The sequence below is a fragment of the Lutjanus erythropterus genome, chromosome 21 (assembly GCF_056507025.1).
Source record: "Lutjanus erythropterus isolate fLutEry1 chromosome 21, fLutEry1.hap2, whole genome shotgun sequence".
NCBI lineage: Eukaryota > Metazoa > Chordata > Actinopteri > Lutjaniformes > Lutjanidae > Lutjanus > Lutjanus erythropterus.
This window is the reverse complement of record NC_139337.1, coordinates 12132737-12156894: the sequence shown is the minus strand read 5'-3', so window position 1 is coordinate 12156894 and position 24158 is coordinate 12132737. Positions and strand designations below refer to the sequence as shown.

The 24158-nt window shown below is 39.6% G+C and overlaps 1 protein-coding gene across 1 annotated transcript; it reads left to right on the top strand.

Annotated features, from left to right (window-relative positions):
- The first annotated feature begins 574 nt into the window (after positions 1–574).
- On the top strand, positions 575–23377 carry slc22a17 (solute carrier family 22 member 17). The gene is made up of 10 exons (XM_084747600.1): positions 575–1091; positions 4685–5243; positions 11856–11959; positions 13468–13622; positions 14257–14422; positions 15112–15236; positions 17640–17745; positions 17944–18167; positions 18859–18970; positions 20435–23377. The coding sequence occupies exons 2-10, from the start codon at positions 4767–4769 to the stop codon at positions 20709–20711; spliced, it is 1746 nt and encodes a 581-aa protein (XP_084603726.1). The 5' UTR covers positions 575–1091; positions 4685–4766; the 3' UTR covers positions 20712–23377.
- The last annotated feature ends 781 nt before the right edge of the window (positions 23378–24158 follow it).

Below are 24158 nucleotides of genomic sequence, written 5' to 3'. Positions count from 1 at the left end.
ATAAATAAAGTGGATAATCTTAAATGAAACTGGATTTGTTGGTAACATAATATTTCTTACTAAAATTCCAAACTGACTTTAATTTAATATTTTTCCTATTTGGAATTCCAAATTAGCTTGGCATTTCTTTTTTTGTCTTTATTTCAAAATGTCAACACAGACAAAGTGAAAAAACAGTTATATGCAGTAATTAGATTAATTAGAAAAAAGTCATTACCATCTTTTTCATGATAGTCAAGGAGCAAAATCTGTGAAAACGTTGTCAACTAAGTTACAAACATCTTTCAGTAAATTTACAAGACCAGAATAAATGAGTGCAGGATGTAAACCACATGATGAGCAACTTATATCTACGTCTCTGTTTAACTTTTGCAAGAAACGCTTCACTGGATAAAATCTATGGATAATTTTCAGAGACACTTCTTTGACGTTATCTGTTGGCACCCACTTTTGTGGTAAGGACCAAACGGCAGGAAATTCGACAATAACCCTGACTCTGATTCTTGAGCGATATATCTTCTCACCATAGACGATCTTTGACAGCGGTGAGACGAGGGGACGTCGCTTTGTCGATCTTTGCCGACTGTTGCCGAAGTGTGTCGCCGCCGGCGGAGCAGCTCGCCCCTATAAACAGGCTTCTCCCAATGCAGTTTTCCAGCCGCTCTTTGTCCGCCACCGGCTGACTGACGACGCGTTTCCCTTTAAGATGATGTCGGACACACACAAGCATTATTTAATTATTTTGTGTAATGTCGGCAGGCAGAAACTTGGACTAAACAATAACGTTGAGGAGCAGCGACGGTAGGACAGAGACAGAGAGGAGTGGAGCATCTCCCGGCGGGCATCATCTCAGCTCAGGAGGGCTGGACACCAGTCCGGTGTCCTTGCTGGTGTCAAAGGCAAGCGGCGGTGTTTATGAGAGGCTGTAACACTTGTCCGGGACAGACATGTCTTTTCATTTAAGAGACAAAGCAGACTGGCATCGAGGCGCAGAGGAGATACGGTGAATGCCCCTTCACAGCCCGCAATGTTTGGATGTTTGACAACGGACAAGGAGGATTTTGGCTCACGTTTAACAACATTTTAAAGGGGTAAGTGGCAGTTTTAAATGTGTTTTTGAAGCCAGGCAGCCGTGTGTGTGTGTGTGAGACCAGTCTGCCGGGGCAGGTGTGAGTGTTATCAGCCCGGCCCAGCTACATTTTCATTTTCCTCCCCTCACAGCGCCTGCTACTCTCTGTATTTATTTCAGTGTTAGCTCCTCCACTTACAGAGGCCAGCCAGCCCCTGTGTGTTACATTCCCTACACGTCCTTTCCACCCCCCTCCTGTACAGGCTCTTATGTAACCCTGTGGGATTCCTTTTTAGCAAGACTTCCTGGCCCTGTGCAAGGGAAAACACAGCAGCACTGGCTGCTAGAGGAGCACCATGTGCACCGACAGACACAGAGAGACAGAGGAGGCTGCTGAGGAGAGGAAAGCACAGGCTGTTCACATTCCTGCCCTCAACTGGGAACACAGCCTGTAACACAGAGAGGGAAGGAAGGGCTCCCTCTGCTCTGAAGACCTGCATTTTACTGCTTCATGCCAGGGTGTTTTTTTTTCCCTTCATCTCTTTGGGTTTGTAGCCTTAGGGTGCATAGTGGGCCTATTTAAAAACTTCAGCTGTTATTTTATACATTTTTTTTTTATCTCTCTGCATGTACCCATATAGGCTACTGACACCTATACACTACATAGAAATCCTCACTGAGGGGTGTAACAACCTGACAAAGCCTATAAAGCTTAGTTATTGGTTTATAATCATAAGAGTTATATAAAAAAAATAATAAAAAAAAAATAGAGCCTGGCTGATCCTGGACTTTTGAAGCTTATGCAGATATTTATACAGATACAATATATAAGATATAGAATATGTAGACCTATGTAAACATTTTCTGCAGCGATCCTTCAAAAGTGACACAGATATCTAACAGAGACAGGACTATGAACAAAGATAAACTTGATAGTCCTGAATGATATCAAGGCATTGAAACTATTAAAAGTAATAATTATAAATAACTCTAACCAAAGAAACTACTCAAGACAAATATATGTAGATGTTAAACCTGAATTAAGACAAAAGAAACAAACATATATAAGATGCTATGTATGACCGTAATGCATCATTTCATATTGGATAACATATATCCCAATACAATTATAGACATGGGGATTGGCCAATATTGTGCAGATAATATTGGTCAGCTGACATATTGGTCAGGCTTCAATAAAAAACTAAATCATTGAGTCTGAATTAGGGCTACAACTAACAGTAATCTTTATCTTTTTTTTTGTCTGTAAAATGTCAGAAAATAGTGGAAAATGCCAGTCACAGTTTCCTGAAGCCAGAGGTGATGTCATCCTGTTTGGTTCAACCGAACAGCAGACCAAAACTCAAGGATGTTCAGTTCATCCTCATGTAAGGCGGAGAAAGGCACTATATCCTCTCATTTCAGAGGCTGAAACCAGGGACTGTGTGGTGTTTTTGCTTTAAAAAAACCCCCCCAAACATCTGTCAGTTGACTACCTGTTACATGACTGTATCATTTCAGCTCTCTCTCTTTTCTCTGGTCTGAGTTCAAACACATTTTCCAGTGGATTTATACTGAATTGCACAGGTCACATAATCCTTGAAGTAAATTTACTGTCAGAGTTGCTGTACTACAACAGAACTCTTCTGTTCCAGTTTGGTGTGGTTAGACAGAATTAGATTATGTAAATAAGCTGTTCCCATATGGGACAGCATTCTTTAGTTCGGGTGGGATTTTTGCACAGATTTTTTTGGCTCAGCGTTTAAAATAGTGTAGTCTCACTGTGAAGTGACCCAGTGTGTCCCATCGTCTACTCTGGAACTGTGAGACACATACAACATTACTGTGAACTTTCACATTAGAGCCACTCTTCAAACTACGTGCAACATGTGGTCCAGCAGGCAATAACCACATGGCTGCACAATTAATCCCAATATTATCAAAATCCAGTATGGCCAAGTGCAATATCCAAATTGTAGAAGCTGGAAATTTTTTGTTAAAGGATAAATGTGTGACCAAACAGCATTATAATGAAGCACTGTAGTGCTGCAGGGATTCCCTGACACATATTTTCGTTTGTTTGGTAAAGAACCCAACAAATGTCACATCATAATGATTTTAATTGTTTTTGTAAGTGAAGATGAAAATTCTGATGCAAACATGATCATTCCCACTTTTATTTTATCATATTTTCTAAGGGTACATGTGGTAAACAGGCATGACCACATACAGCTCCAAAGATTTGATGTAAAAAAAAAAAAACTTAAGTTATGTCATAATGTAGTGAGAAATTATATTCGCAGGCTTACAGATAAAGAAAAAGCAAACTACAGCATTTTTTTAAATGAGACACAATAATAAAAATACTGAAGACCATAATAACAAGTACCCACATATAACTACTGTAAATTAGAGATGTTTTGATGCCATTTTTTCCTTCTCAATACCTTTTCCCATATCTGAACCTACTGGCCGATATCTAGTACTGATCCCATAGAGCTCTTAAAAAATATATCTTATTATTTTGAACAGGTGTATACTACTAACCTTTTTACTGTACGATTGATCGTTTCATGACGTGGCACCTGTTAAACCTTTTGTAAAACGTGAACAAATACATACAGAGAATTAATGCCATAGAACATGACTTTGCCATCCTGGGGAAAAAAATGTCTAAGCTTCCATTTCAGCATCAATAAATTATGTGGTATTGGGTCAGTGCATAGATGCATGTACTCGCAGATGCCAGCATTTTAGGTAGTATCAGAGTACACCGACACTGGTATTGGTATCGGAACAACCCTAATCTAAATAGTCAGTGAAAACATTTGATGTACAGATCAATACTAGTAGTATCAGTACAAACAGTATATACAGTGAGTGAGATAATAAAATGAAATACAAATGAAAAATTATCAAGAAAGTACCTCATTAATGATCATATATTCAGGTATTATGTAGTAAATAAAGTAAATGAATAAATAAATTACAAAAATAATACTGTGCCATTAGGTATTTATTTAATTAGTCTTTTTAAAAACAGTTTTGTCTGATGGCAAACATTCCTCTGTACATAACAGTAAATGTACTTGGCATTAATGCTTGATTCATGCCTGATATTAAAATTATGACCATAACTACCATATGAAAATTGATGCTACAGGACATTTGGGATTTTAGACAATAAAATAATTCTTATAAAACAGAGCAAAGAAATAAGCGTCCTGTCCTTCACCAACGACCAACCTGAGGTTATGTTCCTTCTGATGATGTCAGCTCCTGTGTTACAGTTCAGAGCGAGTCGTGCGGCTCTGTTTTGGGCTAACTGTAGTTTTTCCAAGTCTTTTTTTTGACGCACTTGACCACACTACAGGACAGTAATCCCGATGAGTTAGAACTGATGTTTGAATAATATGCAGTCATCAGTTGTAGTATACTTTGCACTGAAGCAGGTAAATGGAATTCAGCCATCATCCATTGTATTTTTTGTATGTGTATTTTCCTGTGATGTGTCAAAATGTCTTCAGTGTAAAATTTTATTCATGGACCATTCGTCAGTCCTGTTTTGAGTGTTTAAACTATAAAATAACACTGTGTAATTCTTCTCCTCCACAGAGCTGTCCCTCGTCTCGTCCCCTCCACCTGGGGACCAATCATCACGACAACCTCGCCACATTTACACCTTTAACCCGCCTCAATGATGACATCCCCAGACTCTCCCCCGCTGGTCTCCCCTTCCCCGTGCCCTGCTCCCCCTCCATCCCTCCCCTCCTCGCCGGTGCCCTCGTCCCCGGCTCCTTCCTCCTCCTCGCTCCCCGCCCCGCCTTCGCTGCCTCCCACGGGGGAGGTGATGGTGCTGGCTCTGGGCAGGAAGAAACAGAGGGTGCTGATCGCTCTCTCCATCCTGCCCAACCTCTTCCTCGCCTTCCTGCTCTCCTCGGACCCCCTCATCACGCTCTCCCCGCCCCACCACTGCCACCTGCCTGGGCCCCTGCCGTCGCCCGAGGTGCTGAACGCCTCCCTGCCCTGGGAGAAGGGGGAGCGGCCCGGGGACAGCGGGGGCCTATCCCAGTGTAAGCAGTATGTCAACGGCAGCCAGTCAGCTGTGGTGGACTGCGAGGCTGGCTGGGACTACAACGTGACGGAGGGGCTGAGGAACAACATCGTTACGGAGGTAAAACTCTAATTATGGTCCCCGCCTTGTTCATTGTTTTGGTTTTCTGTGGGAAGGAACCTTTTTTGTTTATGTGTGGATTTAAGGTCTTAAAATGCTGAAAAGTTTGTTTCTTTTTTTATCCTGTATTCATCCACAGGAGGGTCCTGCTGACCAGGCAGCCTTCATTTTTGCAATGCATGCTAAACTTTAATACAGCTGCTGCACATATTTGTACCTATGAGTTGGACAAAAAGTCATCTCCTGCTGGCTTGTAGAGCCCCAGATCTTCCTGCTTTGCAATCCATCATAACATTTAATTAACTTTATTTTTAAAGGAGTAATATGTGATATTTGACTGTACAAAATTGTAAAATGACCATGATGTGTCATCGGAAAACAACACTTCAGCCAACATGTTCTCCTTTAAAATTTCCATTCCTGTCCATAATTTCTGTTTTGATTTTCCCTTTTCACTTTTATTAGAGTTTAGATTAGTGCCAAATGTTTGTTGAATGAGTAAATGTATGGTTATGAGTCATAAGAAATCATTAATCATCTTTTAGAAGGAGTGGATGTTTTTAATAGTGAAATTGAGCAATAACAGAGTTTGTCAGGTTGAAGGGGAGGCAGTCACTAAACTCCAACTCCAGAGTGTGTATTTCTGGAGTAGTGGGCTTTTTTTGGGGTAACAGGCTTAGATTTACATCAACAAACAATTAACAGTTATAAATAGCTGATTAACTTATAGTTTAGGACTTGTTGCTAATTGTCATTGTCAGTATATTATGTCGCTTGTCTTGCGTTCCTGTTCAGAGTCTGTGAAACCTGCAGGCAAACTGCTTGAGCTTTGAGTCTGGTGAGGAGGAGGCAGAGGGAGATAACTTGCTTCAACTGTAGATTGTATATTAAATAGGAATTCAACCTGTTTAATATACAGTCTGTGGCTCCAACTCGTTACTCATTTTTGAATGCTAGGGTCATACATAGTGCTCCAACAAGTTAAGTTTTGTTGTGGGGACAGGAGGTGTTGTGAAAACTCTTCACTGTTGGTGCTATCAAGAGAACTCCAACGTCAGAGATTTCAGAGATCCCTGTTACCATTTTCCTACACAAACCTCCTGTTAGATGTAGATAATGACTGAATGAATGCGGAGAGCACCTACGTTTGAGGTACTCATGTGAGACTTATGTCAGAGGTTAATCCCAGTACAGTCTGATGCTGTTGCTCCATACACACCACAGGACTACTTAGAATTACACATGATTATATGATAAACACAAACAGAGGTCTGTTTAATTTACGTGCGGCGTCTCTCATGCGCTTTCCCTCTCACTCTGTGTGTCTCAATTTTTCTCTGTGTGTGTTTTAATGTGTCTCTCGAAAGATCGAAGTCTGAAAGGCCAGTCTAAAATGCGCAGTTTTGTCTTGAAAAGGGACATTTACTAAGCTTTGAGCTTTGGCTATTTGACTTAGAGCTACAGCTACCAATTTCTTTCCTAGAGGGCAAAGTCATGAACCGCCTTACTCTGCCTCTGACTGGCTAGTACCCACTGCCTTCTTTGGTTGTGTGTTTAGGCATGAGGATTCATCTGTTAGGGTTAGAATATCAAGGTAAGCCAGGGACAGAAATGAGTTCACCAGACCACTGTAGCCCAGTCCTCATCTTTGCTTGAGTCTAGAAGTTATATGTCCCGTTGCATTGTGGATAATGTAGGACGAACATGATATCTCTGGGTCTGCTGCATGAATTGCACTCAGTGACTCAGTCAGAAATATGTGTTTTACCAATGTCACTGTGTCGCACTGAGCAGGCAGAGAGATTTCGTAGATATCTGAGACATGTCTGAAATGTCAGAGTTTCCTCAAATACGTCACAAAGGAAGAACAATCCCTGCTAACAACCAGACTCCTAATGAGATACAAATAGAGATAGTCTGCTGAAATCAGACACCAAGGTATAAAATATGTTCATGTTAAAATGATTTGAAATATGAGTGGCGGCCATATGGACACATAGGAACATTCCTTTTTAAATGCTTTGCTCATGGGCATCTCATTAACTTTCTCATGCTCTGAGGATTTGAATCTGCTGCCCACAACTTTGCATCTCTAACCATTTAACTGTAACATACTTCTCACCTCTGTCGCTGTACTTAAAGAGCAGACAGGCAGGTTGAGGATTAGCTACAGCGGAAGAAAGAATATTTTTGTGGAAAGGAATATCGACAGGTTTGAAAAATAATCCTGGGTCAAAAAAATCTGAGGTAGTTTATTTTCCTCTAATGCTCATAACTACACAATCAATGTTCTTAGAGGATTACACCGAGAGAGAAATAATCATGCTGCCAGCAGAGCTCCTGTTTCTCAGTGAAGTTACAGATTTAGGTTTGGTTCTCACATTTCAAGCTGTAAGAAAAAGCTGCTCCTTGCTCTGTCATAGTCATATTTATGAAAGAGTATTAGGGCTCTTATTTATTTACAACATGGTATTTAAACTTTATACTTTACATTTTGACTTATTCTCATAATGCAAAATAAAGAACACTAATACACCAACATCCAACACTAATAAGACACTGTTCTCAACATTTCAACCTTATTCTTGAAATGGAAAAAAAATCCTTAATGTGGCTTTAATACTCTGTAGTTTCATATTTATAAATGCAAACAACATCAGTGTTTCCCAGCTGGGTTTGGATCGTGATAACAGGCAGCCAGTGTGATAAACACAGTAGATAAAAGCTGTGTCGGTGCATTAATATGTCATTTTGCACCCTGCTTGTGCTTGACATTTTGGCGTCCATGTTGAAGATCATGGAAAAACATGCATTTCCTTTCAGGGCAGGATTTCATAGTAAAAGCATTGACTTGATCTTGTTAATGTCTTTAACAGCTGCTCACAGTTTTCCACTCAGACCAGCTGCTCTCTGGCCTGTGTGTCTGTTTGCATTTCTGTGCCTACTGATGTGGGAACCACACCCAGCCCTCAGGCCGTGGTATTAGGGCAGTTCGCCGGTAATCCACCCACACCACTGCAGCGAGATAGGGAGACGTTAAACGCTGCCACAGGAGCAGGCTTGCAAGTGCATTCTTATAAAGCAAGTAGCACACCTCCATCCCTCATTTGTCATACTAAGAGTGACATAGACAGACAGGAGACTGACACGTTTGGGCTCTTAAGTCAGATTTAGCTCTGAAAGTATTTTTTTTGCTGTCGTGATGATGTCACTCCACTGCTGCACTGCTTTGCTGAGCTGGCAGTCTGCTGAACAGGAAGCAGGAGGGCTTCTGATCAGCTTCTCCCCTGACTCTGATCAATAAACACCATGTCACTTGATTAGAGGCAAACTCAACTTAACATCTCTATCCAGAGGTCTATGGCTTGATACTTTTTCTTGCTTTCATCATTAGGGTGGGGCAGTATGGTAATATAAAATCAGTTAGACACCAAAAATGTTGTCATAATATGTAAACAGTTGTATCCATACCAGATATATGTGGGAGTATTAAGCCCTTGTAGTTTACTGGAAATTTCTTGGACCCATTAATGATGTTTTTTTTATGAACTGTCATGACTGAAATATCTATATTTTGGCAATTTGTCATCAGATACAATGAAGAAGACATTTAAAAATCGGCACAGACTTCCTGGAGTAAATTAATTTTAATGTATAAGAACTGCATAGTGTATATAAACTGTAAGAAAACATTTCTAGCCCCTGTCATGCCCTTATTAGCATGTTAATCATTAATTACAACTCCATATTTAATAGAAAAAAGTAGAGATACACTGATCCACTTTTTTCCAGTTTTGATCCAGTTGCAATACCTGAATTTGGATATCTGAAGATACACAAACTATACTGACATTTTTATTACTATTGTTATTATTGTTTACTATTTTTAGGGCTGCACAATCAATCAAAATATTATGGAAATTGCAATATGACCGACTGCAACAGAGGCTGCATTTTTAAAAAAAAAGTATTTTTATATTTTTTTCAGTGAAAATAAAAATTGTGAAAAAACCTGTTATAATAATCATCCACTTACAGTGATAAATTTGATCCTGACAGATGTGATCACCATGAGGTGTTTCCACTCTACCTTGAAACATCATCATCAATAAACAATGTCTTGGTTGAGTCAGAGATGTAAAAGAGGGAAAAGGTTGCAGGTTTCAGTTCCTCCCTAAGGCACATACCTGACTGGTGCCTCATTCGCAAAACCAGTTTGAGGAGTTTACAAACTGGTTTGTGTACATTTTACCCCCTCCTGTTGTCCAAAGCATTCCAGCCATACAAGCACCATGGGTTGCTACACTGCCCTTTACCCGTCTAGTGTGCACTGTTATGGCTCTGTGCCTCAGCAACAGGACAGCTGATATTATGTGACAGGCTTTTATGTTTCTGCGCACGGGCTCCAATTATGCGAGGGCTTTTTATCACTGGCCCTGTGCTCGCACTCTTCCTCTCTAGATCATTAAAATCATTTTGCTTTCAGTCGGCCAGCAGACAGCAAGCGACATTAGCAGAGCTCAGCTGTTAATGCAAATCAGTGGGTCGGCTTAATGTGATTAAAACTCAGATCTGAGAGCAGATATCTGTTGTTGTTTTTTTGTTTTGTTTTTTTTTTTCAACAGATGTGCTGACTTTTCATGTGGATACACTCTTATGTACAACCACACAGCCATTTGTTTTGGAAGTAAGTGCGTATGACGAGACAGTCCTTTCGGTGTAAATCTACTATTACTGCTGCTGCTGCCAGTACTATTAATAATAACAGAAATCCGCCCACTTTCCTCTGACGATCACAACCACAGACACAGTAATATTGTGAGGGAGCATCTTGCGTTTGTATTATGAGTCTAATGGAGCCTGAGGGCTTTATACTGCGTCATTCTCTCGGCCTCTGATCTCCTTTTGTAATCCAGGTCCGGTTACACCTGGGAAATATAATTATTTATCAATGAGTAGACATCATACATGAGAGGCCACAAAACAGTCGAAGCACAAGTGTTAGGCCTATTACATCCCAAACCATCTATTATAATAAAATATACAGTACTGTAACTTTTTTTTTTATTTGTATCCAGTATGTATTATAAAAACATCCACTGAAAAAAACTGTGCTTCCCTTAGAATCAAAGTAAGCAATTAATTTAGAAAGTAATTTCATTTTCCCAAAGCATATTTCTTTATGAGTAAGTCAAGCTAACAATCAATGTGAGCTGAATTATACATTTTGGCTCAGGGCCTCAAAACACTCAGAGAGGAAGGCAACACATTTCAAACACAGTCAGTGTGAAGCTCTCTTTCTTAGCAACCACTCGTCTGTCTGTTGACTTCAAAACTAGACACACACAGCTGAAATAAGTCTTTGCAGCCAGGTGTAAATTAGGTGTGAGTTTTCTACTTTCCTCTTTGTAGGGCAGTGTCCTTAATGAGTTTACTGACAGTCAACCATAAATTGTCCCGTTGGGACTCAACTTTGGAAGAAATATGAATGGTAGTCAGTGGCAAGAGGTAAATCATTTTTGAGTAATTACACATTTGTATTACACATGTATTGTTTGTTAATTTAAAACACACTTTTACAGGTTAAGAAAGTATCTGTTTGTCATATGTTTGTCATAGTTATGTTTTGTGTGAAGCTGCTCAGTGAACTACGTCTCTCGTCTCGCACAATATATATCACCGACAACAATCTCGCTGCTCCTTGTAACGTTATCTTACCAGAAGCGTTCATATCCAGGGACTCCTGGTCCTTTTATCAGCTGGAAAGAGAAAGCTCCTCTGCCATGTCGAATCACCATGTTTGTACATTAGCCTAGAGTGGACAAACCAAACACTGGCTCTAGATACAGCCTTTTAGGATAGAATTTTTCATAAAGTTTTGCCACCATCATGAGTTCTCCTACATGCTTGGAAGGGGAAGGGGAGGATGAGGCAAGCGGCATTCAGTTGGTTGCAATCTGCAATTTCACCACTACACCAAATGCTACTAAATCCTACATACTGATTCTTTTATTGACAAATCGATTAATGAAAAAACAATGGTTAGACTAAATGGTAATAAAATAATTGTTAGTTGCAGCCCTACCAGGTAATTTTGGGTAGGCAATGGGATGGAAAAGTTACTGTAATAATAGAGCTGTGTATTGGCAGACTCTCATGGTACGATATGTATCATAATTCAGGGGTTACAATTCAATATATTGTGATGTATTGTGATATGCAAGGTGAAATATTACTCTTTTTTAAATCTAAATTTAGGAAAACTGTCATAGTATAAAGAACACACCATAATATGCATAAAATCAGATTCTAAAAGGAATGAAGATAGATAATAACACTGCTCCCAAGCAGTCGGAAATCACAATACAGTGTTTTTGATAATCACAAAATATTATATCGCGATACTCTACACCATATCGATATTTTCGTACACCCCTCCTGTATAAGTTTTCGTTGGTTGGAATACAAATGAAACATAACAAATAAGTCCTGATGTGTGTTGATGTCTACCCAATGACTACCTGTCCTCTACCATGTCTGTTGTTGTACTGAATTGAGTAGATAATAACTGACACGTTTGTCTCTCTCTCTCTCTTGTGTCTGTGCTGTCAGTGGGATCTGGTGTGTGGACAGTACTGGCTGGTCCCAGTGGAGGAGGTGTGTTTCATCCTGGGCGTCCTGGTTGGCTGTCTCGGCCTGGGCTATGCCGCTGACAGGTAATACATGCTCACACACGCACACACACACCAGTGCCTCTTGAATGTATTGGCAGGCAACTGAAGACGTAAAGACAGTCGACTGTAGAAAAGAAGTTGTGTTAATAGGTTACTGTGTCATTTTGTAGTCTGGGTTTTTTTTTTGTTATGGCACAAATAATGTACTCTATTTGTGACACAGGACAGACACAAATACACACACAGACACACACATACGTAAACATGTTCCAGTACAAATCAGTCCATCTGCCTGCAGACGTCTGTGCTGTTAAATCACAGTTTGTTCCTCATTCTTCAGTCTCCCGTCCTTACTTTGCAGTTTCACTACCCCACAGCCTTTCATACAACAGAGTCATGGCATGAATGTTAATGTTCACATGAAATTAGCTGTAGATTTACTACCCCTGCCAGTGGTTCCTCTGTCAGTCAGTAGATGGTGGCCTCCAGCTGAAAGGAAAGATTTAGTATCAAGCAGCTCAAATGCCATTTATAACAGTGCTTTTTATCACAGTAAGAAATGCCATTGTTGGCTGCAGATACACCAGAGAATATTCCACCAACCAAATGCGACACATAAACGTGGCATAAAGGTTAATGTTAGAGAAGGTAGGCCTTTTAAACATTTGCAATCTTTATTTAGCTAGATCGAAGCTCGGCAGTCTGCATTAGGCACACCCTGAGCACCTCAGATAATTGACATAATGGATCCAGCCTGTGTCTGCTGTGTTGTTGGATTGGAAATCACACAGGGGGAAAACTGCAGTTTTGGGGGGAATTGCGAGGGAGATGATGCAGATTTAATCAGCTAACAGCCTCCATTAATTTGCTGACCAATTGAGCATAGCATCTGTTTGTGAAGACTAGTGAATTAATGCTGCCTCCTGGGAGTGGGCAAAGAAGAAAAGAAAGGGAACCGTACTAATCTGCAGGTTGGAAACAAAACTGCTGCACATGCATGCAGCTGAAAATTGGCTAATCATCACATTTAGCAACCAGTTGGTGAGTTAGACTTGAGCTGCTTAGGTTAGCTGCTTGGTTTAGGGAATATCTTGTTTAAACTGGATGTCTGCAGGTCCCTAGAATTAACCTTGTTAATTCAACTTTACAAAGACCAGGCCCTAAAATTATGTTAATATTTTTGTTAATTAACATTTATTCTTATTTAATTTGTCATTTAGTCTGAATTATTTGTAAATTACATGAAACCAGGAATGTGTTAGCAACATATGCTTCATAATGCTGTAAAAGTGTAGATTTCATACTGTGATTCTCCTTTGTATCCCATGAGAAGTAGTGTTTTTGCAATAGCACTTACATTATAAGTTATTGCTGTTGAATTTAAACTTCTACATGATAATTTCATGTCTTTAATGCTAAAAATGAATCCAGCTTCATGTATCTATGATCTGACTAAAAAGACTGAATAATAGATGGAACTGAAGATCAGGATCATCTAAATTTTATTGTAGTAGTTGTGATTTTCAGTACATATCTCTGTTTCCCTGCAGGCTGGGCAGGTCCAAGACCCTGCTGACCTCTTTGACCTTGTCAGTGGTGTTCGGGGTGCTGGTGTGTGTCTCCCCGTACCCCTCCATCTTCATTGTCATGCGTTTCTGCTTGGCGGCAGCTAGTGCGGGAGTCTACCTCACCCTGTACATCACTCGTGAGTATTTCAGCATCTGGAGGACATGCCGTGTTTGTTGTTGTCGTTTCTAGAAGAAAGATCTAGCAAACAGGACTGATTTTCATGTTTAGTTTCATGTGTTAGCAAACACCTTTTTCCCAATTTAATGTCAATCCATCAAATAGTGCTTGACACCGCCGCGATCAGTCCGACTGAACCAGTCTTGTCCAATATAAATGAGGCATTTTTGTTCTGTTTGGACTATTATTCTGATTACTTGTTGAATATTAGGGTCCATACAGTTGAGCTTGTAGGCTTCATCATCTGTCTTGACAAAATTTCCTGGCAATCCATCTGATAGTTATTGAGATATTTCAATCTGGGACAAAGCGAGGTGGACCAACTGACAGACTACCATTGCCATATATAGAGCTGATTGTGCTGCAAGCCCACCAAAAATACCTGCTAAATCAAACATACACATGCTCCATAAACCCCAGAAATTAATCTGATGGTTGATGGTTTTTTTCCTTTTTAAGGATGAAGATGGATTGTGAGGATGTTTTGGTTCTTACATGAAGATCTTTTTCCCTCCTTAGTTTGTGGTTTGCTTCTTTATGGAGTCATTTGAGATGGTTACACTGGGTTTGCTGATGGTGTGTTTGTCTGTCAGGTCTGGAGTTATGTGAACCTTCTCTGAGGCTGGTGGGGACCATGCTGGCTGGGCTGATGACTGTAGCCGGAGAGCTGCTGCTGCTGGCCGTCGCCCTGGGCTGCCAGTCCTGGAGAGGCCTGCTGGGAGCTGGTGCCGCCCCGCTAACACTCTTCCTCAGTTATGGGTATAATTATTTATTTACTTTATGTGTGTTTGTTTGCAGGTCCAGATGTATGATTATTTGTTTCGAAGCTACCATTGTTTCTGTTTTTTTTTTTTTTTCATTTTGAGTTTCAGTTTTTCGATTCTCGTTTTTAGGACCTCATAATCAGCATTTCCTTTTCATATTTAGATATTTATTTACAGGTACAAGTATGCAGATGTGGTCGTTTTTTCTGAGAAAGTGCAGCAACAAGAGAATGAAAGAATCTGATGGTCTTTTGGTAAAATGTCTTGATGCCAACTGACTTGCTGAAAGCTTTGTTGGATCGTATTGATCTCAATCCCCTTGTCACACTGAGCCTTTTAGCTCATGTCAGAATGCATTAAAGCCACTTTGTTTAAGGTCCCCGGGCCCTCTAAGACCTCTGTTACAAGATAAGCCTTCATTGCAGTTTCAAAACCAAATTAACAGAGATTAACAGATTATTACTGGCAATGAATTGCAGGTTTTAATAAGAATGGGGAGAAAAAGCTGGATTAAGAAATAAAGAATTCAGCTACTTTGTGACCCACATTGATTATTTTCCGTGCTGAAGGAGCAAATCTGGGTTACAGCAACAAAATCTTAATGCGTCTGAGTAGTTTTTGTGCTGGATAAAAGTCAGAAAAGATCAAAGAGTGGACTTATGTTTTGTCTTTGCTCTCCTGCAGCATTCCTGGGGTATTTCCAGAGTCTCCTCGCTGGCTCCTTCTGTCAGAGAGATCTGCAGACATGAACTCCTTCAGTGAGAGGAGAAACTCCAACAGAGATGTGAGGGATGACGAGAGCTTCACAGGTGTGTGTGTAGAGATGCAGGCTTTTGATTCTTATTTTCTCCTGCGAAATAGAGCAGCTCATGCCGGCTTGAATGGATGCTCACTTTATGAATCCTGCATTATTTATGGGTCATTTATCGCGGTGCATTTTAAAACATGAGGAACTATGGTACATCACTTCCAAGAGCAGGTAATGATGCACAATTCTAATTTATTATTTATTAAAGACACGTGGTTCCCGCATAAAAATTGAAGTATAATAGAGCATAATGACCTGCAGCTACAAAATCGGAGCTGGATATTCACAGAGGTCTGCATCAGTTTGTATGTAAATTTGTTTCCCAGGAAGTGAGGAATTAGCTGTAGCTTAGTGACACTAACACTGGCTTCCATCCTTCACATAGATCCCACTGCTGTATGTGTAAAAATAATGATGATAATTGCAAAATTAACCATTTTTTCTTTTCTGACATTATTAAAATATATTTTAAAAATGTGTTGGAGTGGGACCCTTCCCTTTGCCACAAACTGGACTTACACATTTGATAAAGATGACAAAATACAGAAATGTCCAAATAAGGGAATATTTCATGCTTTATATGCTATATGGGTTATGCATCAACAAATATTGATTTTGTTTGCCAAAATGTCATGCACAGTCAAAGGAGTCAACATGACCTTATTCTATTGTAAATAGTGACTCCGATGAGGGAACATCAGATAGACTTATTTGATATTTTAGGGGTCAACAGCAATTATAGATATAGAGCAGAGCAACAGCCATTGTATTTAATTATGTTTTACAGAACTAATGTGGCATTTGATGTAGTGGACTTCTGAAACATCAGTTCTAAAGCATGAAAAGAAAATTCTTGTGAATTTAGGATGATAAGTCATGAAATATGAAGTGATAAAATGATGTTATGTTGATGTTGAGTTGTAAAAGAAGTCTCAGAACATTATGGTTAAGACAAGGGTCGTTAATTTAGCTTATTAATTTATTTGTAGAACAGAGAAACATTGACAGTTACTAATTAATGTGTTGATTTCCAGTGCCAGTCTCTTGATGGGCATCGATAGTTCAAGCAGTCATTAAAATTACATGTTACAAGAACAACCATCCTTGACAAACAAACAAAAAAACAAACAAATCAGCAATACAAACAACAATGCAAAACATTTATAGCCTGAATTTACATATGCAAATTATAACTAGTTTGGTGATAAACGAACTACACCAGAGTCACATGACTTCAACAGTACTTGTTAGCGACTGCCTTTTTAAAGATACATAAAAGCTTCAAAATTGAGACTTGGGTATTTACTGATGTGTTTTATGTTAAAGAATAAAACATGAAAATCTCTTAAACTGATCTAATCTGACCAAAAACCCATTGACTAAAAGGAAACCAGAAATGCTGATATGCTAACTCATTTCCAGGTTGTATGAATCATTCCTGCAGCATTCTGTTAGCCTTTTTATGAGACAACATAATAAATGATTGATAACACTGTCTCATGTATCTGTAATTATAATTAAATATGTATGTTTATTACACACAAACAAACACACAGTGTGTTTGAACCACTTAGTAACTTGTTGTACACAAAACAAATCATTCCTAGGATGGTTTAAAACTCGTGAAGAAATGTGGAGCTTGAGGGTCATTCTTGACCTTGAATATTAGATGGACAAAAAAATTTAGTTGTATGTTGTATAATATACTGTATATTCTGCTATATTGTCATTTATTACCTGTGAGGAGTACTTCACAGAAGGAGTAATAGCTGTTGTTGACAAATAGATTAACAAAGACATCAATAATCAGCAGTATTTTTGCTTACCAGTACATCATAGTGTTATTGTGTGTTATAAATCATATGTTGATTGTTTTTATTTCACAGCTTTGTTAAATACTCAATTCTAGTTGGTCGATTTCGGCATCCTAAGGTCTGTTATTTCTGTTGCTACAAGGAACACAGGGTTGCTATGGATGCAGTTCACAGGAGCAATAAAATAATATTTCATTTAATAAAGTAATTTTGAAATCAATATTTTGTGTCAATGGGCAGGTCATTAAATTAAAATAACCCCCTGCAACAGCGTGAGTTAAGACCCCTCAGCTTTGTGTCCTGCGTCACGCTGTTGGGGTTTATTTTGCAGTAATGACCTGCTCCCTGTACGTCATACCCTTATTTGTGCCGTTAAACTGGGAGATTTACATAAATTGTCGACATAGAACCTGTTTTTATTAATGCTGAGTGGCTGTTAAATAACCTCTGTTTGACCAATGGGAGCTGTAACAACATTGATTTAAGTGACAGTGAAATATTGATTAGAAGAAAAACCAGGTCAGGTCATGTGCTGCTGAACTGTGAAGTAAAAAGTGAAAGGGTGTTTTGTCCTTGTTTTATTGCTGCAGAGCTTGATTCAGAGCCGACCCCCTCTTCACGCCCCCACCTGTCCTTCCCTGAGCTTTTCCACAGCAGGAACATCTGGAAGAACATGTGTGTGCTCGGCTTCACCTCGTAAGTCACCCGACTCTCTTGACATCAGTTTAGCCACTCTGCAGCTTTGAGTCAGTCCTTTCTGTTTGTGTAGCACTTTATTTGCTGCTGTCTCATATTTCATCACGATTCTTCTAATGTCCTTCCACTTTTCTATTTAAAACCTGTTTAGAAACACTCCACTGCTTACTCTCTGTTTTTCTGTCCCTCCTCCCTCAGATTCATCTCTCACGGCATTAGTCACTGCTACAGCTCTTTCCGAGGTGACGTCAGGGGCACCGCCCCCAGCTTCTATTGGACGTACCTGCTGTCTGTGTGTGCAGGGGGCGGCGCCTGGCTGTTGCTCTGGGCGACTGTAGACAGGTGCGGTCGCCGTGGCATCCTGCTCCTCTCCATGACGATGACGGGGCTGGCCTCTTTGATCCTCCTGGGACTCATGGAGTGTAAGCGGGCTTTAGTTGGCAGCAGGATATTTGTTTTCTCAAGTAAATCTTAAGTCAGATAAAGAAAGCTATTAATAGAGTTTGCCCACAAGGAATCACCCCCTGTTGTTAGAGAACCATTATGTGAGGCTTGTGTTAGGATTAAAGGCCTTGATTTCTCAAATCCTGACTGGAATGAAGTTAGAAGTTAGTTTATTTGTTTTTAAGCTCAGATTTGTCGTCACATTAGATCATCTGCACATGCATTGTGAAAACAAGTGAGCTTTGTGCATGGAAAAGAACGTCCTAGGTGCTTTTTGTCTTCTCATAGCCTGGTGTGGAAACTCACTCACTGTTGCCTCAGTCTAAGTCTCCCCCTCGTGGCTGAAGATGAGTATGACACCCAGTTTATGTAGGACACTGCAGTGGCAGCAAAGTCAAAGCTGTGTCAGGTGCTGTGCTTTAATCATGCATCAAAGGCTGAAGGGGCAGAAGCACTGACCTCCTCTTAGATCCTCCTCACTGCTCTCTGTGTCTGTTGTTGTTAAAACAAGTCTGGTAAACCTGTAGGGGAAAGATGAGCTAGACTTATTCAGTGCTCAAATCAACAGGGCGTCATGATATATATCAACAGAAAATGAAAAGCAGGGAAGCTGCACTTCTTCAAGTTAATCCATAATTACTGATGCTTGTCCCTCCTCCTTCCCTGTAGATCTCAGTGAGACGGCCATCACCGTCTTCTCAGTGCTGGGTCTGTTCTCCTCCCAGGCCACCGCCTCCCTCTGCATCCTCTTCACTGCAGAGATCATGCCAACCATCATCAGGTAACACAGCAACGCTCCGCAGTCCGAAAAGTGACTTAACTTTAAAAGCAAAAACATTCTTTTCTTCGTCCTGTGAAAATGTACTGAGATGTTGAATGTGTTCATATTTTTTCTGTCAGAGGGAGCTGGCTCAGTCCATAAGTGCTGCCAAAATGAATCAGGCCATGAAAAATGTAGTTAAATCAAGAGGGCGGAGAGAGGAAATTTCCATCGATATCTATTAGTAATGAAGAGAAGTTTTCTAACATAAAAAATCCTCATTAACTGGGATCAGTCTTAAAATTACATGACAGCTCAGTTTATCTTCTTTTGGAAATGAAAAAATAAAATGCCTCAAGTCGTGGAGCATTCAGATCATTTATAGTGCTGTGTATGAACTGGTATTTCTCAAATAAATGTTAACTCATACTTACAGGACCAATGTGTAGGATTTATTGGCATCTAGCAGTGAGATTGCAGATTGCAAACACCTAGTCTCACCTTTCCATGTAGGAGAACATGTGGCCTCTGTAGTTATAAACAGCTCATTCAAAGATAACAAAAACATGATTATACACTAATAAAAACATACTCATTAATTCAATTTCTATGAAATTTTGCTAATAGATCTCTATAAATCTTATACATGGACCTTTAAATGATATTTTTGATACTTTTGGAAATGTATGTATTTTCGTTCTTGCAGAGAGTTTGATGAAAAGATCAATATCACTTCCATATAAGATAGTTAGCTTAGCATATAGTCTAGAAAAATGATGAAAACAGCTAGCCTGGCTCTCCTCCAAGCAGGGCTGCCCCCTGAGAGTTAAGGATTTGAATCATCAGTCGGAGATCCCTCAGTCATCTGAGATTCTTCAGGTTGAGCACTTGTTTTTTTTTGTCAGTCAGTGTGCATAACAACAACAGAATAAAACAGATAAAAGCTCACAAAGATGCACAGGGAGAACATTTCAGTAAGGACTTGTAAATAAGGGGAATCATAAATAATAGTTTATAGCACTTATTAAAAACATGCAGTGGTGGTTAACGGATGAGAGATGGTGAAATGAGTGATTGGTTAACAAGTTTCAGCTCTTGTTTTGTGGGTGCATCATAGCACACATAGCGATCCACAAAGCAAAGCAACAGCATGGCAGGCTACAAACTTGACAGACAGAATCTCAAAATCACCACGAAACAAACTGTGATGGAAGCTGAGAATCAATAACAATAGTATAGCAATTATCTGTTATTCATAGCAGCAGTTTGTTGTTCAGAGATAGCATAGTATAGAAAACTGTAGTTCAATGAAGTGTGTAATAAATGAATGTTATTTTACTTGTAATAATAATAAAAAAATGCAACAAATAGCATCTGTACAGAAAAAATGGGAATTTTGTCTTTAGGAGGGTGGCTGAATCTGAAAAAATCAATCCTAGCACATATGTGGTAAATATGAAATCTGAAGTTGTGCTGTGTTTACAGGGGCAGCGGTGTGGGCATAGTGCTCGCTCTGGGCTGCGTGGGCCGCCTCAGCTCGCCACTCATGGACCTGAGGAACCACTATGGTTACTTCCTGCACCACGTGGTGTACTCCTCTCTGGCCCTGCTGGCCGTGCTGTCCATCCTGCTGCTCCCCGAGAGCAAGAGGAAGCCGCTGCCCCAGACGCTGGCCGACGGGGAGCAGTACAGGCGCCCCCCGCTGGGCAGGAGGAGGAGGGACAATGTGCCACTGCTGGCCACGCCCAACCCAGAGACCTAAAAGACTGAAAGAGTGGACTGTGCTCAAATCACTTACTTTGCAGCCACAACATTTACATCTATCATGTCCATGCAGAGGAGACTGACAGAGCAATATAGAGACTTAAAGGTGATCGGACACTCAAAGCTTCCTAACATATCATCCTCGAGTCATTCCAAACGCAGGCGGTTGGGTTGAGTGGCCATTTTTTCTTCATCCTTCTCCATTTCCTGCCATTGAGATGTGTGTAGACCTGCCACACGCACACGCACACACACACACACACACACACACATAGGGAAGTGTTCATCTTTCATCTCTTCCCGACTCGACGGCGGGCGGTCCCACTCCATGTGACACACCAGCACACACTGCTGCACGTGGTCCTCCAGTGTGTCTGTCATAGAGATGTTAGCTGCTTACTACTGACACTCCAGACCAGACATGGTGTTGGAGAGTAGTCGCAAATTATTCCTAGCATTTGTCTTAACCTGCATAGAACGTTTTTCTGTCGTGTTTGCTGTGTATGAAAACACAATAAGTGCTCGGAGGTGTGCAAAATGAAAGGAAAGTCAGTTTTGTATACTTACCTGTGACACTTGTGGTGAAACTCTCCAAACAGGGATGGACCACAGTTCTCAGACATATGTAGGACTTGATGGAGGTGTGGGTGTGTTAAATGCCTTGTAAATACTCTAGATTTAGTTTCTTTAACTTTCTTGGGGCATCTGAGTTTTTTGTTAAAGCAGCAGACCCTGTGGCTGGAAACTGTACAGTATCGTACGCTATGCAGAGGAGAAGCGGTGCAGAGCACTTTGAAACATTGTTTTTAAAGATGATGGTTAATTTGACCAGAGTCTTCAAATTTAAGGGACAGTTTTATGAACGTAAATTATCAACATTTGGGATCATACAACAAAACAGAAAGAGGCCTTCAATCTGAAAGGTGTTCATGTTCAAACTGTGTAAATCCAGTTATTGAATCTGGCCTGGAGCCAGCTCTATTTATGTCTTATTTATGTTGTTATTAAGTATAATCAGTAATTATCCAGAGGCCTAGTATTTTTAAATATCAGCGGGATAGTTTGGATTACTTGAAGTAGGGTTCTATGAGCTACTTTCTGATAGTCAGTGTATTACCTACAATATATGCTGACCAGTTTGCTCCCAGTTTGGAGAAGCAGAGCAAGGCACCAGCATGGAAGTTAAACAATGTTCTAATGTGGACGGGGTCACCAACATAATGTATTTTAGCCACTTACCATCTCAGTTTCTGACAGAAAACTGATATTATACAAGCCACATATGACTCTCTCCAAACCAACCAAACTCTACAGGCAAAATCAGTCATTTTACCTCAGAGAACATGGGAGTTGCTGGTCTGCCGCTGCCTTGATCTTTTAGTTAGTTAATGTTACTGTTTTTTCAAAAGATAATTTGGACTTACCAAAGTCACGAACAAACAAACTAACAGCAGACCAAGGCAGTAGTAGACTAGCAACTCCTGTGTTCTTTGAGGTAAAACTACTGATTTTACTTAAGGAGTCTTGTTGATTTGGAGAGAGCAATATTTTGCTTCTATAATAATAGTTTCCCCTTTGGAAAAAGGCGGTCTTTTATTTAGGTGTAACTTTTTTAAGTGGCTAAAATGTGTTTTGCTGCTGACCCTGTCCACAGCAGTTTATCGCTTAGATTCTGTGCTGCCATCTTTGCTTCTCCATACTGAGGGCGTGTTGACTGGCATCTACTGTAGGTAATACACACCTCATATGCTACATCAAATAATCCAAATTATCCCTTTAAGCTAAATTTATTTAATTGGGTTGGCATGGAATAAACTTTCCATTTTCTGATGTCTGATCAAACAACAGTGAAGCTGTTAACTGTCACAACATTCCTGCATGTTTGGAAGCACTGAAGGGCTTGTTTTTCTGTATTTCCTCAGAAGCTTATAGTTACTCAATACCTCTCTAGATGACCAGGCTCAGCTGTAAGAGAATAGACGGGTACGATGAACAAACTACAGTAGAAGTTGTATAACCAGGCACATATATTTTTTCTTGTCAGGAATTAAATGTGGAGGTTTTGAAAGAGGTCATCTGTTATTTTGCCTGAATGTGTATTGATGCTGGAAAACGGGCCCGATGACTGTGCTCCATGAGGTTTGAATGGGAGCTGAAGAGGGCCCCGGAGCTCCAAATTAACCTCTGACTCCTCAAGCATGCACCAAGGATGTATTTTTTGTCATAGCTTTTTTTATTTTGAGTGTGTTGGCTGATGACATGTTGCGTATGGCACAAGTTAAATCATGATGAAGAATTACCAAAGCATGTCAGTTTCTGTGCTTGAAAACACTCTGGTGTATGTTAGTGTGCTCGGGTAATTCTTTTCCCTAAGTGTTTGTGGTGCGTGTGTTATAAAGAGGAGGCGGAAGTTGTTTAATTTGGACTCTGATGTTGAGGAGTATTTAAAGAAATCACCTTCGCTGATGGCTTCTTCCTCCATCAGCTTTTGGTAGTTTTTTCCTCTGTATGTTGCACTTATACACTGATGATTATTATCACTATGATTAACTTGACTCAAGTAGTATTATGTCTGACAACACTGATGATCTGTTCAATGATGAGTGTGATGCAGTTAACACTATAGCCTGATTTAATGTAAAATAAAACTGGTTAAGTAAACAAGACATGGGTGTTTCTGAAAAGAGTTGTTACAGAATGAATTGCATGATTTACTGCAACTGTCTTCAAATCCTGCAGGCATATCTCGGCGTAACTGATTCAAATGAGAAGAATTCAACTGAAAAAAATCACCAATTCAACTTTATTAGGTATAATTTAAGTTTTTTATTTCATTTAAGATAAATTTACTTTTAGAATTGGGTTGGGTAACTTGGGTTACTAATTACTTTGTGGATTGCGATTGATAATAAAAAATATAATTAACAAATAAGTTATGATTTAAAATAAAGATTTTATTCAGCCCTAGGTGAAAGTCATAGTTTCTGGGCAGAATATATAATACAAAATGAAGCTGCTTCACTAGCTGCAACATTAATGTTATGTACATTGATGCATCAATAATTATAATGTTTCAATACACATTATTGTGAAATGGGCTGTAGAACATTTACGTTTTGTAGTTGAAGTATATTTTGATGCATTTACTTTTGTGCTTTTACTCAAAGGTCTAGTGTGTAACATTTATTTGCAGAAAATGGCATAAATGGAATATAATATTCAGAACTATGTAAAATATCATGGTCAAAGCATTTTTTTTTGATACTTTAAGTACTAAAGACAAAGTGAGGTGCCATAAATCAGTTCAACATCAGATAAATTATTACAGATGATGTTTTGACTTTTGTGTTATTCTGACTATAAAAGACTTACTGTCAGAATATGGCACAAATGGAATACATTATTCATAAATATGTTTTCATTAGTGAAGAGCAAAGGAATTGTT

Bases quoted from the DNA above. Each gene is read 5' to 3' on its own strand.
- slc22a17 (XM_084747600.1), top strand. From the start codon at position 4,767: ATGATGACATCCCCAGACTCTCCCCCGCTGGTCTCCCCTTCCCCGTGC. The intron at 5,244-11,855 runs GTAAAACTCTAA...CTGTGCTGTCAG, and splicing joins GGAACAACATCGTTACGGAG to TGGGATCTGGTGTGTGGACA. The intron at 11,960-13,467 runs GTAATACATGCT...GTTTCCCTGCAG, and splicing joins CTGGGCTATGCCGCTGACAG to GCTGGGCAGGTCCAAGACCC.